This window comes from Brachycentrus maculatus, unplaced genomic scaffold (assembly GCF_059751285.1).
Source record: "Brachycentrus maculatus isolate JH-2025_06_01 unplaced genomic scaffold, ASM5975128v1 h1tg000396l, whole genome shotgun sequence".
Taxonomy (NCBI): Eukaryota; Metazoa; Arthropoda; class Insecta; order Trichoptera; family Brachycentridae; genus Brachycentrus; species Brachycentrus maculatus.
The window spans coordinates 368218-380461 of record NW_028281145.1 but is presented as its reverse complement, the minus strand read 5'-3'; the positions used below and the strand labels follow the sequence as shown (position 1 = coordinate 380461).

Sequence of the window (12244 nt, the reverse complement as noted above, 5' to 3'; positions counted from 1 at the left end):
ACCAAATAATATCGGTTACCGTGTCGCTGGAGTATCTCTCCGCTGTTCTTCAATTATATTATCTTTGATAATTTGATGGATATAATTAATTAGATTTAAGTTTTGTGCTGACATTTCTTGGTGGAACTGCATTTTATAGAACAAAACAACAAGTATGTATTTTTTTATTTGACCAGTAACAGGGTTTCGTCATTACTGACATCATCAGACTGGTGATAAACGACGCCACTGATGATGTCGGTTACGACGAAACCCGGTCAAATAAAATTCATTTGGAAAAAAAACTACATAGTTGTTATTTTATTTCAAGATGTAATTAAATTTTATTTATGAAAATATTTTAATTGAGATGTTAAGTATTTAAACGAATTAAAGAAAAAAAATATTAGAATTTTTATCAAAAACGTTTTTTAAATAAAAAACGGATCCTATTACAAAAAAAATGGGAAAAGTTAAATCGGCGCATAAAACAGAAGTATATAAATGATGATTTCCTTAAAATATCAAGTCACCAATTTTTTTGGTATTGTTATTTTCTATACACAGATGACCGTCAAAAGTAAAAACATTTACTTAAAAAGTTATTTTGACCACAATGGAATCGCCATCTGTTGAACATTAAAGTAACTTACCCAACACTAAACATTGCTCAAGTTAGACAACGTGCTTCTTATGTTGTCACTAAGCATTTTCGATGTTTCCAAGTCTACTGTTATTTTATATATGTTTTATATTTTTAAAGCATACTTCCAACTTTGCAACCATCGTGAATTACATTAATTGATTCCGCAGTCAGTTTGTGGTAATGTGGTACCCATTTTTTATTTAAGTTTTACTTGGTAAATACCAATAATTCTTAAAATCTATTGTGACACGTGTTACGATATAAACGGTGTTTGAAAATGATGCGGAACACATCAAAACATTTGTCCCAACAGATTATAAGAAATAATGGTATTTACCGAGTAAAAATACAAAAACAAAAAAATTAAATGTGTGCTTTCTCTTTTGTAGACTGAGCCACAGCAACATTTGATCGGATACAGCTAGTATTATATAAAAAAATAAAGCTTTCACATCAAATTGTTTCCTTTTGCAAAATTTTGCCCTAGAAAAATATGAATTGATTGATTATATATTTTTTTCAGTATTGAATGGAAAACCATGGTAATATATGCGTCGCTGGCCATTTTATTGATAATACTTCAACCATTGACCTGGACAGTCTACTTGTGGCGGAAGTGGTTCAATCAATCTGAGCCGAAAAATTGTGTCATCAATTTTTTCTACAACAGGTCCGCTGCCATTGTCTGGAGCGCAACTTCCAGAAGCATTCTGTACCTAATCGTAAGCTCGATGCTTGCAGTTAGTTCGCTGATTAACTTGACAGAGTGTGATTTTGAGTATACAGGAGATCCATTGAAACCGATACAATTTGATGAAAATTGTATAGCACCTTGGGTAAGTTCAGTGACTCGCATAGTTGAAGATTTCCAATAATAGGGAATATTTAAATTACCGTAGATTGGCGCTACTTGAACTTTGATGTGTTACTTGAGCCCAGTACAAAAAAAATAGATCTGTAATTGGTCTACAATAATGAACGTATCGATATGATTTATTGTTTCCCTGATAGGGACACTTATTGTCACGATACGTTCATTATTGTAGACCAAATACAGATTACAATATTTTTTTGTACTGTGCTCAAGTAACACATCAAAGTTCAAGTAACCCCATTCTACGGTATGTTAAATATAATATATAATTATGCATCTACGTACCCATACCTCAAAAAAGGGTAAGAGCGTGTATTTCAATACATTCTTAAAAGTATTATAGAAAATTGTCACCCAAATTAGACATTAAAAAAAAAAAGTCTCTACAGTCAAATGGACGTTTTTCAAATCAAATTGGATGTTTTACAAAACACATTGGACGTTATATTTATTTTATAAAAAAGTTACATTTTTAAAAATATATTCATTTTAGTATAACATATACCGTCATTGTTATTAATTCTTAAGACTAGCAAGTGCGTTAGTCATCAAGTTGGTAAGCCTACGCGACGCGCTACCATAGTATGTGCGCGTGATGTGTACTGAAATATTCAGACAAACTTTTTAATACTGATTAGAATCATGAGTACTACTTTAAATTTATTTTTAAAAATTGAATTTTTTCTGTAAAATATAATCTTAGTTAAATTCGATTTTTAAAATGTCCAATTTGGAGTGAAAACACTGTGTTTCATGCAAAATATATGCGCTGTAAATACAATTCTGAAATCACATATTGTGAAATAAATGCTGAAATCACATTTTTTTCAACAATCTGTTTATACCCATTTGACTTCACATTATCACCCACCCAATTCTGCTGAAGCTAGTATTGCTCACAGAGATTTTTTTGCCTATGAGTGTGGAATATTCCCAGTTATGGAACCCTTTTCTTATATTTGTTGAATTTACTACAACTGGTTTTTTTATTACAAATATTTAATTCAAGGATGAAAAATATAAATATATATTTTTTTAAATTAAACATTTGAATAAATCACTTGTTGAGTTAATTAAATTTTTTACCAGAAGATGAAAAGATCTGTAAGTTTTCGAAACCAGTCGTGTATATAAATAAAACTCATCAAGTGGTATATTCAAGTGTTTAATTTAAAAAAAAATCAACATGCCATTCCACAAAGTTAATGCCGAATCAATAAATAATACAATAAAGTATTTATTAATGTTCATAATATCGTGTTAAGTCTTATTATTTAAAAAAAATGTTAGTTATTTTAGTATATACCATAATCACTCACCGAGATATTTATGTCTGAATGGTGTTCTTCGGGTCGACCAAAATTGCATGTGATAAACATTTTGTGTAGTTTTAAGTGTGTGAATAGTGCTGTGGTAGTGACGGGTAGTATTATGATTTTGAGAAATAAAAAGACTTTGATTAGTTTTTGACTCAGGGTTTAATTTATGACTCTGAAGAGGGCAACAGGTTGTTGCCGAAACTAGTTGGTTAATAAAAATGTGAGTGGATCAAAACACAAAGTCTTTTTATTTCTCAAAATAGCAATATGATCCACAAAGTTAATGCTTTCAATATTAAAAAAAAGAGGCATAGTATTTTTTGCATGCTGTGGTAGTGATTTTCTTGAGGAAGAGACGAGTACATCTTTCGAGTAGACATAAAAAGGTCGGTGAGTGGTTACATACTAACATTAAAATTTTTAATTTCAACCTGTGTTTTAGCACTTGGCCCAGACTTGCACGTTGGCACTGATGATGAGTTTCCTATTCAGTCGTGTTTTTTTCCTCCTCAAATGGACCATGGGAATCACATTGACGGGTATTTACGTCTGGCTAGTATGGGACATAAAGTCGGAGATATTCCAGCAGGACCCGTCGTGGAACAGGGATATGGACCCGAGGATATCGCACACACTCGCGATAGTATTCCTAACACTGACTTTGTACTGTACGGATAGACAAACGGAGTATAGGAACAGGCTAGATCACAGATGGAAGAGACAGCTGACGCTGGAGCAAGATGAAGCCTACACAATGAGATTGGTCAATAACATGTTATTGAATAATATTCTTCCTGCTCATGTCGGTGAGTTTCCTGGTATAGAAGTGAAGCATAGAGTTGCCAGGAAAAGGATGTAATACAGTCGAAATGCGATCTCTCTGACGAATGTGCGGAAAAAATGATGTATGTATGATAGATGTTCGAATGGTAACATAAGGAAAGAACGCAAGACATTATCAAAAAAAAGAAGAAAAGAATTGAGATGGTTTGGTCATGTATAACAAATGATAAAGGAAAGAACGGCAAAACAAATTTAGGAGGCGAATGTAGTTGAAAGAAGTAGATGAAGACCGAGGAAAACTTGACACGATCAGATATGTCAAATACTTGAAAGCGGTCGGATCAGTCGACATAATCGAAGGGGATGTATTAAGAGATGCATGAATGTGAAAGAGTCGAAGAATGTTTGGAAAGGTAATGGGGGTTCGCGATTTATTATCTCTGCCTACCCCTAGAAATTACAATACGGAGTACAAAAGTTGTTTTTTTTTGTTGTTGTCAAGGTTTAGTGCGTTAAGTAAAGACAGCTCGTAAGTTACATGACTCTCGTATGTAGGTCTTGAGCTATGAGGTAGGTGAGCTATGACACAGAGGGAGGTCGCAATAGACCTAATATGTTCGCTGTGACACAGATGATGCAAAGTCCTTTGACTTCTAAAAAAAGGATAAATAATAATTTTGAAAGAAACAATTTGGTCAGCCTTTTTTTTTCACTGATATAAAGACCTTCTTCTTCTTCTTCTTCTTCTTGGTGTCGGCCGTGTGGCCTATTTTTAAGAGGGATTAGCGTCTTGCGATGTCGCTTCCCAGCTATCGATCCATCTCTTTGGTGGTCTGCCAAGGAGTCGACTACCTTGGGGTTAGCCGTACAGTGCAATGTGGGTGAGTCTGGATGGTTCCATTTTCCTCGCATGCGCAAACCATTGTCTAATTCGTTGCCTTCTTCACCTAAAGATATAAATATGTTTTTTTCGAATTAAAGATGTTTTCTAATAATATTGAATAAAAGCTGACTTTCCATTTCTTCAATTATCAAAATTATTGAGTAGGTTCATTACCGACTTTTTTCAATCTTTATTTTCCAGCTGATATCTATCTCAACACCAATCGAAAACCGGAAGACTTGTATCATGAAGAATACAGCACTGTAGCGGTTATGTTTGCTTCCTTAACAGACTATAAGTTAGGTGTTGATGATGACTACGAAGTGCCCGAGCGAACCATGCTTAAGATTTTGGATCAACTTATATCCGATTTTGACAAAGTATGTACCAAAAATCTTCAAACTAGAATTAGAAGGTAGAATTGATGAATGTTACACGTGTTTAAAGTGATCACTTAAACCAGCTTATGAAAGTCGTCAGCCCTGTGAATGCCTAGACTTCCATATTCATCTTCATCTTTGATGAGATGTCAAAGAATAATGTGAAAATGTTAAGAAGTTCCTGATTAGCCCATACTAGATTATCCCTCCTGTTTCCAATACAGAAATAAAACATATTTATTAACTTAGAAGGAACAAAAATGCCCTTAACGATCTATGAACCTTGTACATAATAAGCAAGTAAATAAATGCAATTCCCATCTATATAAAAAAAACTGAAGTGTAGGGCTGATCACCTTTCCTTCATATGTTAACGATCAGGATAACACTGCGTTTATATGATGCAGTGCCCTATGCACCATTGGGGTGGGGATAGGTTTGAAAAAGTAAAATTATTAATATAAAACAAAAATCGTAAAAATTGTATATTGTGTTACGAATAAAAAATGTTTCGTTCTCTTTAGTTACTTCTCTCCGACAACTCTAACCAGCTGAAGGTCGAAAAGATCAAGATGGCCGGCTGGACGTACATGGCGGCTTGCGGGCTGGAGCCGGGGAGGAGGGCGACCCATTCCTCCATGAGCTCCCTGCCAAGTGGGCCGGTGCGACCCAATCAGATATACGAGGACGACGTTATCATCACTATGCTGCAGTTCGCAGCGCAGATGATGAAACAACTCCGCGCTTTTAATAGAAGTTCCTTTCAGAGTTTTCAGGGAACCAATTTGAAAATAGGTAAGAAGGTTTTGGTAGCCTTTTACTTACATGTTACATGTTACAATAAACATAAAGACCCGCGCTTGAATCGCAGTAAAAAAAATGACCCGTTTACTACATAGTGTAAATAACTTCAACTTTGATAAAAATGATATTAATTTCATTTGACATATCAACTTTACGGCATTACGAATAAAAATAATGTCATTAGCAAAAAGCTTCCCAGGGTACGTTTTAGTTTTGTTCATTAGGTAGATAAAGCATAATCTTTTCAGTCTTCAGAGTTGAAAAGTCTATATTAATGTGGGGACTAACCGGAGTATTCCGTCGTAACGTAACGTCGTAACATCGTTCTCGGAGAGCATCCGACTTGAATGGAGCACGGATGGAGCACTCGGAACGCTATACTGACCATACGAATGCTCGCATCGTAACGTGTGCTACGACGAAATGACTCCGGTCAGCCCCACCTTTAATGGTGAGATACATTTTCATTCCTCACCTCTGGTTAAGATGTATAGATTTTTTTATCTATTATGGTCAACCTCTATAATATCCTTTAAGACATTTTTGTGTGTGTTATGCATATGTGCATTCTGAAAAGAATAAAGGTTTTAGTAAGGACATCTTTAAATATCATTTTAATTTTTTTTATTTAATCACACTCAAAACTACCGATTTATATTAACAATAAATTTCTTTACTGGATTTTCCTACATTGACAGCACATTTAACAATAATTTTACAATAGGACTGATCACCTTCTCTTAGCGTAATCAGTTAACAAAGTAATGCGGCGTCGATATGATGCAGTGCCTATTTTAAAATTGGGAGTGAATAAGAGTTAAAAGTACAAGAAATTGAATGAGAATATATTTATTTTTAATCTAAGTTTTACTGAGTAAATGCCACTATTTCTAAAAATCTACTGTGACATGTATTTGGATCCATCATTTTCAAACACCGTAGGAAAATGATGCGGGATACATCAATACACGTGTCACAGTAGATTTTAAGATATAATTGTATTTACTAAGTAAAACCTAAATTAAAAATGGATAGATTTTACCACAAATTGACTGCCGAATCAATTAATGATAGTATATATTTAGTTATTAGTTCATTATTAGTTATTATTCATGTGTCCTGGATATTGTCATGGATAATATGTTCTAACGACATGATCTATTTCATATCTGCTCGCATCCACGAACTTAAATTATTCTTTAAATGTTACTTGAAGGCTGAGAAATGAGAATAGTAATATCAGCTGTGTACGTGGCATGGTGACGTCTCACGTATATTTGTAACTAAACATAAGTCCAAAATATTATTTTCTTGATAAACGAGCGCAGAACGAAATGTCGCATGTCGCCTAAAAGTTGGTACAAACGACATAAATACGTATATCGCTCACTCCTTTCAAGAACGTCATAAATCAAAAATCGTCAATTTTCAATTGTGCGTGTTTTCGGATTGCCCAAAAAATGCACTATATCCCAACATAAGAGGCATATTTTTAACTTAATATTTACCCGATATAGGGCAGAACGTGTTGTTTTTAAATTTAAAAAAAAAGGTATTGTTCTATTATTTTTTTAAATATACCAAATATTTTTCAAATGTAGAAAAAACCTTCAGATTTTACCTAAAAACATCTGTTACACAGTAAAAATTTCAATAAGTGGCTTGATATTTATTTTTAATACATTGTATTATATTTTTAAACTGTAAAAACGTTCTCCTGAAAAATCAAGTTTTTTGATTTATGACGTTCTTGAAAGGAGTGAGCGATATGGCAGCCGTTCTCTTATGCTCGTATCAGAAACAAATAACGATAATTTCAGGAATATCGCACGGGGAGGTGACAGCTGGCGTGGTGGGCTCTCTCAAGCCGTTATATGACATTTGGGGGAACGCAGTCAACATGGCGTCCAGAATGGATTCAACGGGAGAGGCGGGGAAAATCCAGGTTCGCTTTAATTAAACTCGTACAACTTGCGGCAGACAAACTGTTATAAGCGTTATTATTATGCGGAATCATTGAGATTTGACTCGTGGCTAATGTAATCTAATTTGCAAACAGGTAATTGGGTCAGAAGGCTTTAAACTATGACGAAATTAAGTACAATTTCATATTATTTTTTGAAATCTCATCAAAGATGAAGAAGAATATGGAAGTCTGGGCATTTACGGGGCTGGCGACCGTCATAGGCTAGTTTAAGTGATCATTTTACACACGTGTAACATTCACCAATTCTACCCATTATTGACAAGCAAATAAAAATAATAATAACTCCTGTACTTGGAGATAATTCAGATTTGTGAACAAGTATTTGGACACACTATAAATGTTGTAAGTCCAATTTGTTTTAATTGCAAACTATTTATTTATATGTTTATTTGTCTACGCATTTTTCAAATTTTTGTCAAATCAAAGTATACAGCAAGAGTGAAAAAGCCTAATTTCTTTAATCGAATCATATAGGAAATCTTAAAAATATAACGTTGAATTATAATTATGTAATTTATAAATTAAATGTTAAAATCAAATACTGATTTTTTACAACACAAACAATATTTACAAGAATCTTAGTGAATATTTCATTTGTTACGGATTCAGATCATCTTTAAATCAACATAAACATCATTTAAAAAAAAAATTGCATGGTTTTGAATTATTTTATTTTAAAATAAATTTAATTTGTAATATGAATAGTCCGCCTCCGTAGTGTAATGGTCAGCATGCTCGCCTACCGTTCTGGAGGTCCCGGGTTCGATTCTCAAGGAGGATTTAATAAATATAAGTGATTTTTTCACTCTAATATTTATTCAATACTACACTGGACTGGTACCTGAAGTGGAGGGCTGATCACCTTTCCTTCATGTGTAAACGATCGAGATAACACTGCGTTTATATGAAGCAGTGCCTTATGCACCATTGGGGTGCGTTAAGGGATTTATTATTATTATTTATTATATGAATAGGAATGGAAAAAACCTCCAAATACTTGTTCACAAATCTGGATTATCTCCAATTATAGGAGTTATTTTTCATATTTTTTTTTTGATATCACAACCTAGATGAAGAAGAACATGGAAGTCTGAATGTTACAAGTACAAAAAGTGATTCCATGACAGTCTTCCATATTCTTCTTCATCTATGTTGAGATGTCAAAAAAGAAATTGTTGATGGATACTCTAAGTATGTATATGAATTTATGTACAACATTTTGAGTGTGTCTAAATACTTGTTCACTAATCTGGAGTAACTCCAATTATAGGAGATATTCTTATATTATTTTTTTACATAAATGTAAATGTCCAGACTTTCATATTCTTCTTCATCTCTGATGAGATGTCAAAAAATAATATGTAATTTATGTGATAAAAATTGATTCATATTTTTTTAAAACAAGGTGACTGAAAACACGGCGATAGCACTTGACAGACAAGGTATCCAGACACATTGCCGGGGAAAAATTTTCGTCAGAGGAGCTGGAAACATAAGGACATACTTCGTACCACTCGATAATGATTTCAATGTTTTGTACAAAACGAAGGATTCTCCGAACTCACCCATGCCTGAGAAAAATGTAATAACGACGAAGTTATAATATTTCTGTGGGTGATTTGCGAATTTAATTTATGAAGACATTCACTGATTTATGTTTTTCTACATTTTTATTCTATAAGTATATTTAATAATAAAAAAAACCTGCTATCAGATATAAGTTTTTTTATTATTTATATTTGATTACTTACTTTACTATCGAATATAAAAAAGTGTATCGCATCCTATACAGGTACTAATACTAAAATTCTGTCTGCCTCCGTAGTGTAATGGTCAGCACGCTCGGCTACCGTTCTGGAGGTCCCGGGTTCGATTCCCCGGGGGGGGGGCAAATAAATACAAGTGATTTTTTCACTATAATATTTATTCAATGTTACCCTGGACTGGTACCTGAAGCGGAGGGCTGATCACCTTTCCTTCATGTGTAAACGATCAAGATAACACTGCGTTTATATGAAGCAGTGCCCTATGCACCATTGGGGTGCGGATAAGGGTTTTATTATTATTAATACTAAAATTATAAAAGTGATTTTGTGGATGCATAATAATATTATATTTATTGTAAAACTACACCAAAAGTTAATTATTCTCAACTTTTTTATTCAATGATCTAAACGTTTTGTAAAAAAAGTTTATACATGAAAATATTTCCCTGGTAATTTGTTTTTGATAAGGCTTCTCGATATTTTTTTTGTTTTTTGTATGCAGTTGATCACCTAATGAAATGTGTTTATATCATGTATTTGTATCTATATGTATATGTTTGAGTGTTTTTTAAGAGGTAAACAAATTAAATTTCCTGAAATAAATTGATGGTAGCACCCGCCGCGTAGCATGTAGCGCCATCTTGTTGAAACCAAAGCTCTGTCACATCAATGCCATTCAATTGAGGTACGAAGAAGTCAGTAATCATGGTTATGTAGCTCTCCCCATTGACAGTGACATTCTGGCTTACATAGTCTTTAAAAAAATATGGGCCAATGATTCCACCTGCCCATAAAGCACGCTAAACAGTGACTTTTAATGGACGTAAGGTCGTCTAGACAAAGGATTTTCGGTTTCATTCCCTCCAAATTCTGCTTATTGACATAACCATTTAACCAAAAATGTGACTCGACGGTGAACAAAATTTTGCGTTGAAAAATAATATCAAGCTGAATACTGTTTTCGGCTCATTCTCCGAACGTACGACGCTAACTAACTAACTAACTAACCATCACGCCGCTTCCCCGCAGGGGTAGGCAGAGAGAATCGAACGCCACACCACTCTGTCTTTGCAAACATTCTTTGCCTCTTCTACATTCATGCATCTCCTCATACATACCCGACGATTATTACGACTCCTGACCCGGCCGCTTTCAAGTATTTGACATACCTGATTGTGCCAAGTTTTCTTCGGTTGTCCTCTGTTTCTTTTTCCAACTACATTCGCTCCATAAATTTGTCCATAAAAACGTACGACGCGCATATGGTTATTCAGTCCATTCATGGTGAAAAGGCAAAACGCTCTGATCAACTGTCAACTGTCAACTGTCAAAAAGAATAATCTGGAGAAACAATGTTGCCAATTTAAAAACCTACCCTCATAAAAAAACACCTACACACACTTGTATAAAAAAGTTCTGAGGGATTAAGACAATCGAATATAGCATTTTGTCGAGCTTTTCATTTTCCCAGCAGCTAGTATATATAACACTCTTATCATTATCGTTCACTTTGTGTAATATCACTTTAAATACAAGTAGTACAAGTATTGATAACTTTATTAGTAAGTTCCTCTTGCGTTGATAATGAAATTACGTTTTTGTTTGTTTTGGCACAGGGCGTATGTCCAAATATTATATTATGCATCCAGCGGGGCTGTACTGGTACATCGTGTAATTGAATATTTGCATGTGATTTGCATTTTCTAACAGCAAGGTGGCGTGATACATCCAGCTAGTGATAGACAGGTTATGTGATGTATGTGATAACGGCTACTTGTAATTGCACCTTTATGCAGAAAACTGCGTGCAATTATATTTATCCCTAAACTATAATATATACTGCCGTCCTAAGGCAGAGGTCCTATCTGATTTTGATTGAGGTATTTTTTTGTTGGAAAAGATCGCTGAATGAATAATCTAAAGTTATCTTAGTTAATAAATTAAAGTTATCTTAGAGTTCATAAATTATGTTAAAGTTACAAATTTAAGTACTCGTGATCGATCAAAAGATCGCTGAAGGAATAATCTAAAGTTATCTTAGTTAATAAATAAAAGTTATCTTAGAGTTCATAAATTATGTTAAAGTTACAAATTTAAGTACTCGTGATCGATCAAAAGATCGCTGAATGAATAATCTAAAGTTATCATAGTTAATAAATTAAAGTTATCTTAGAGTTCATAAATTATGTTAAAGTTACAGATTTAAGTATTCGTGATGATTGAAAAAAAAAATCCTAATAAAGTAAGAATATACTACAATTATAAGCAGTAAAGCGGCTTTGAATGTAATAAAAAAATGTTGGAATTCTTACCCACGTTATGTTTTTTTGTTAACTTATGTAATTTAAGGCAGAAAATGTTATATTTATTTATTTATCAACCAATAATTAATTGTAATATTTTTTATTTATTTATTTTTATTTTAAAGAGAAATATTTGTGTTTTCATTATTCTCACAAATATTTAAATTTCGTACTATTTCTGTGAGCTGAGCTGCTCATTATTAGAAATAGTTATCAAATTGTGGTAGAGTGGATTTGAACCGAGAAACTCCGATTTAAGAGTCCGCGACACTAACCACGGGACCACAATCCGACAATATAATTTAATAATATAATCTTATACACACTTACAAAAAATAGATTATATGGTTAGAATTTAAATTTAATAGAAAAAATATTTTTAATTTTAGTTTTAGAGTTAGTTTTTTTTTAAATTCTTTTGATTGAGCACTGTTTCCTCAATATTATATTTCCTTCTTTTTCAATACCACTTTGGTTTTTTGAGAATAAAATTTCAGTCAAAGCAATAAGGTGGAGTATA

General features: G+C 33.2%; 1 protein-coding gene across 2 annotated transcripts in view; it reads left to right on the top strand.

Annotated features, from left to right (window-relative positions):
* LOC148302917 (adenylate cyclase type 2-like) overlaps positions 1-9375 on the top strand; it is a 32959-nt gene extending 23584 nt beyond the window's left edge. Inside the window, exons 14-19 of one of the 2 annotated variants that reach the window (XM_088270818.1) lie at positions 1149-1461; positions 3261-3624; positions 4686-4864; positions 5389-5659; positions 7489-7613; positions 9061-9375. In XM_088270818.1, coding sequence (XP_088126944.1) covers positions 1149-1461; positions 3261-3624; positions 4686-4864; positions 5389-5659; positions 7489-7613; positions 9061-9258 — 1450 coding nt within the window. In that variant the 3' untranslated portion in view covers positions 9259-9375. The remainder of the gene's footprint in view (positions 1-1148; positions 1462-3260; positions 3625-4685; positions 4865-5388; positions 5660-7488; positions 7614-9060) is intronic. The other variant, XM_088270819.1, reaches the window with a different exon arrangement.
* Positions 9376-12244: the final 2869 nt, after the last annotated feature.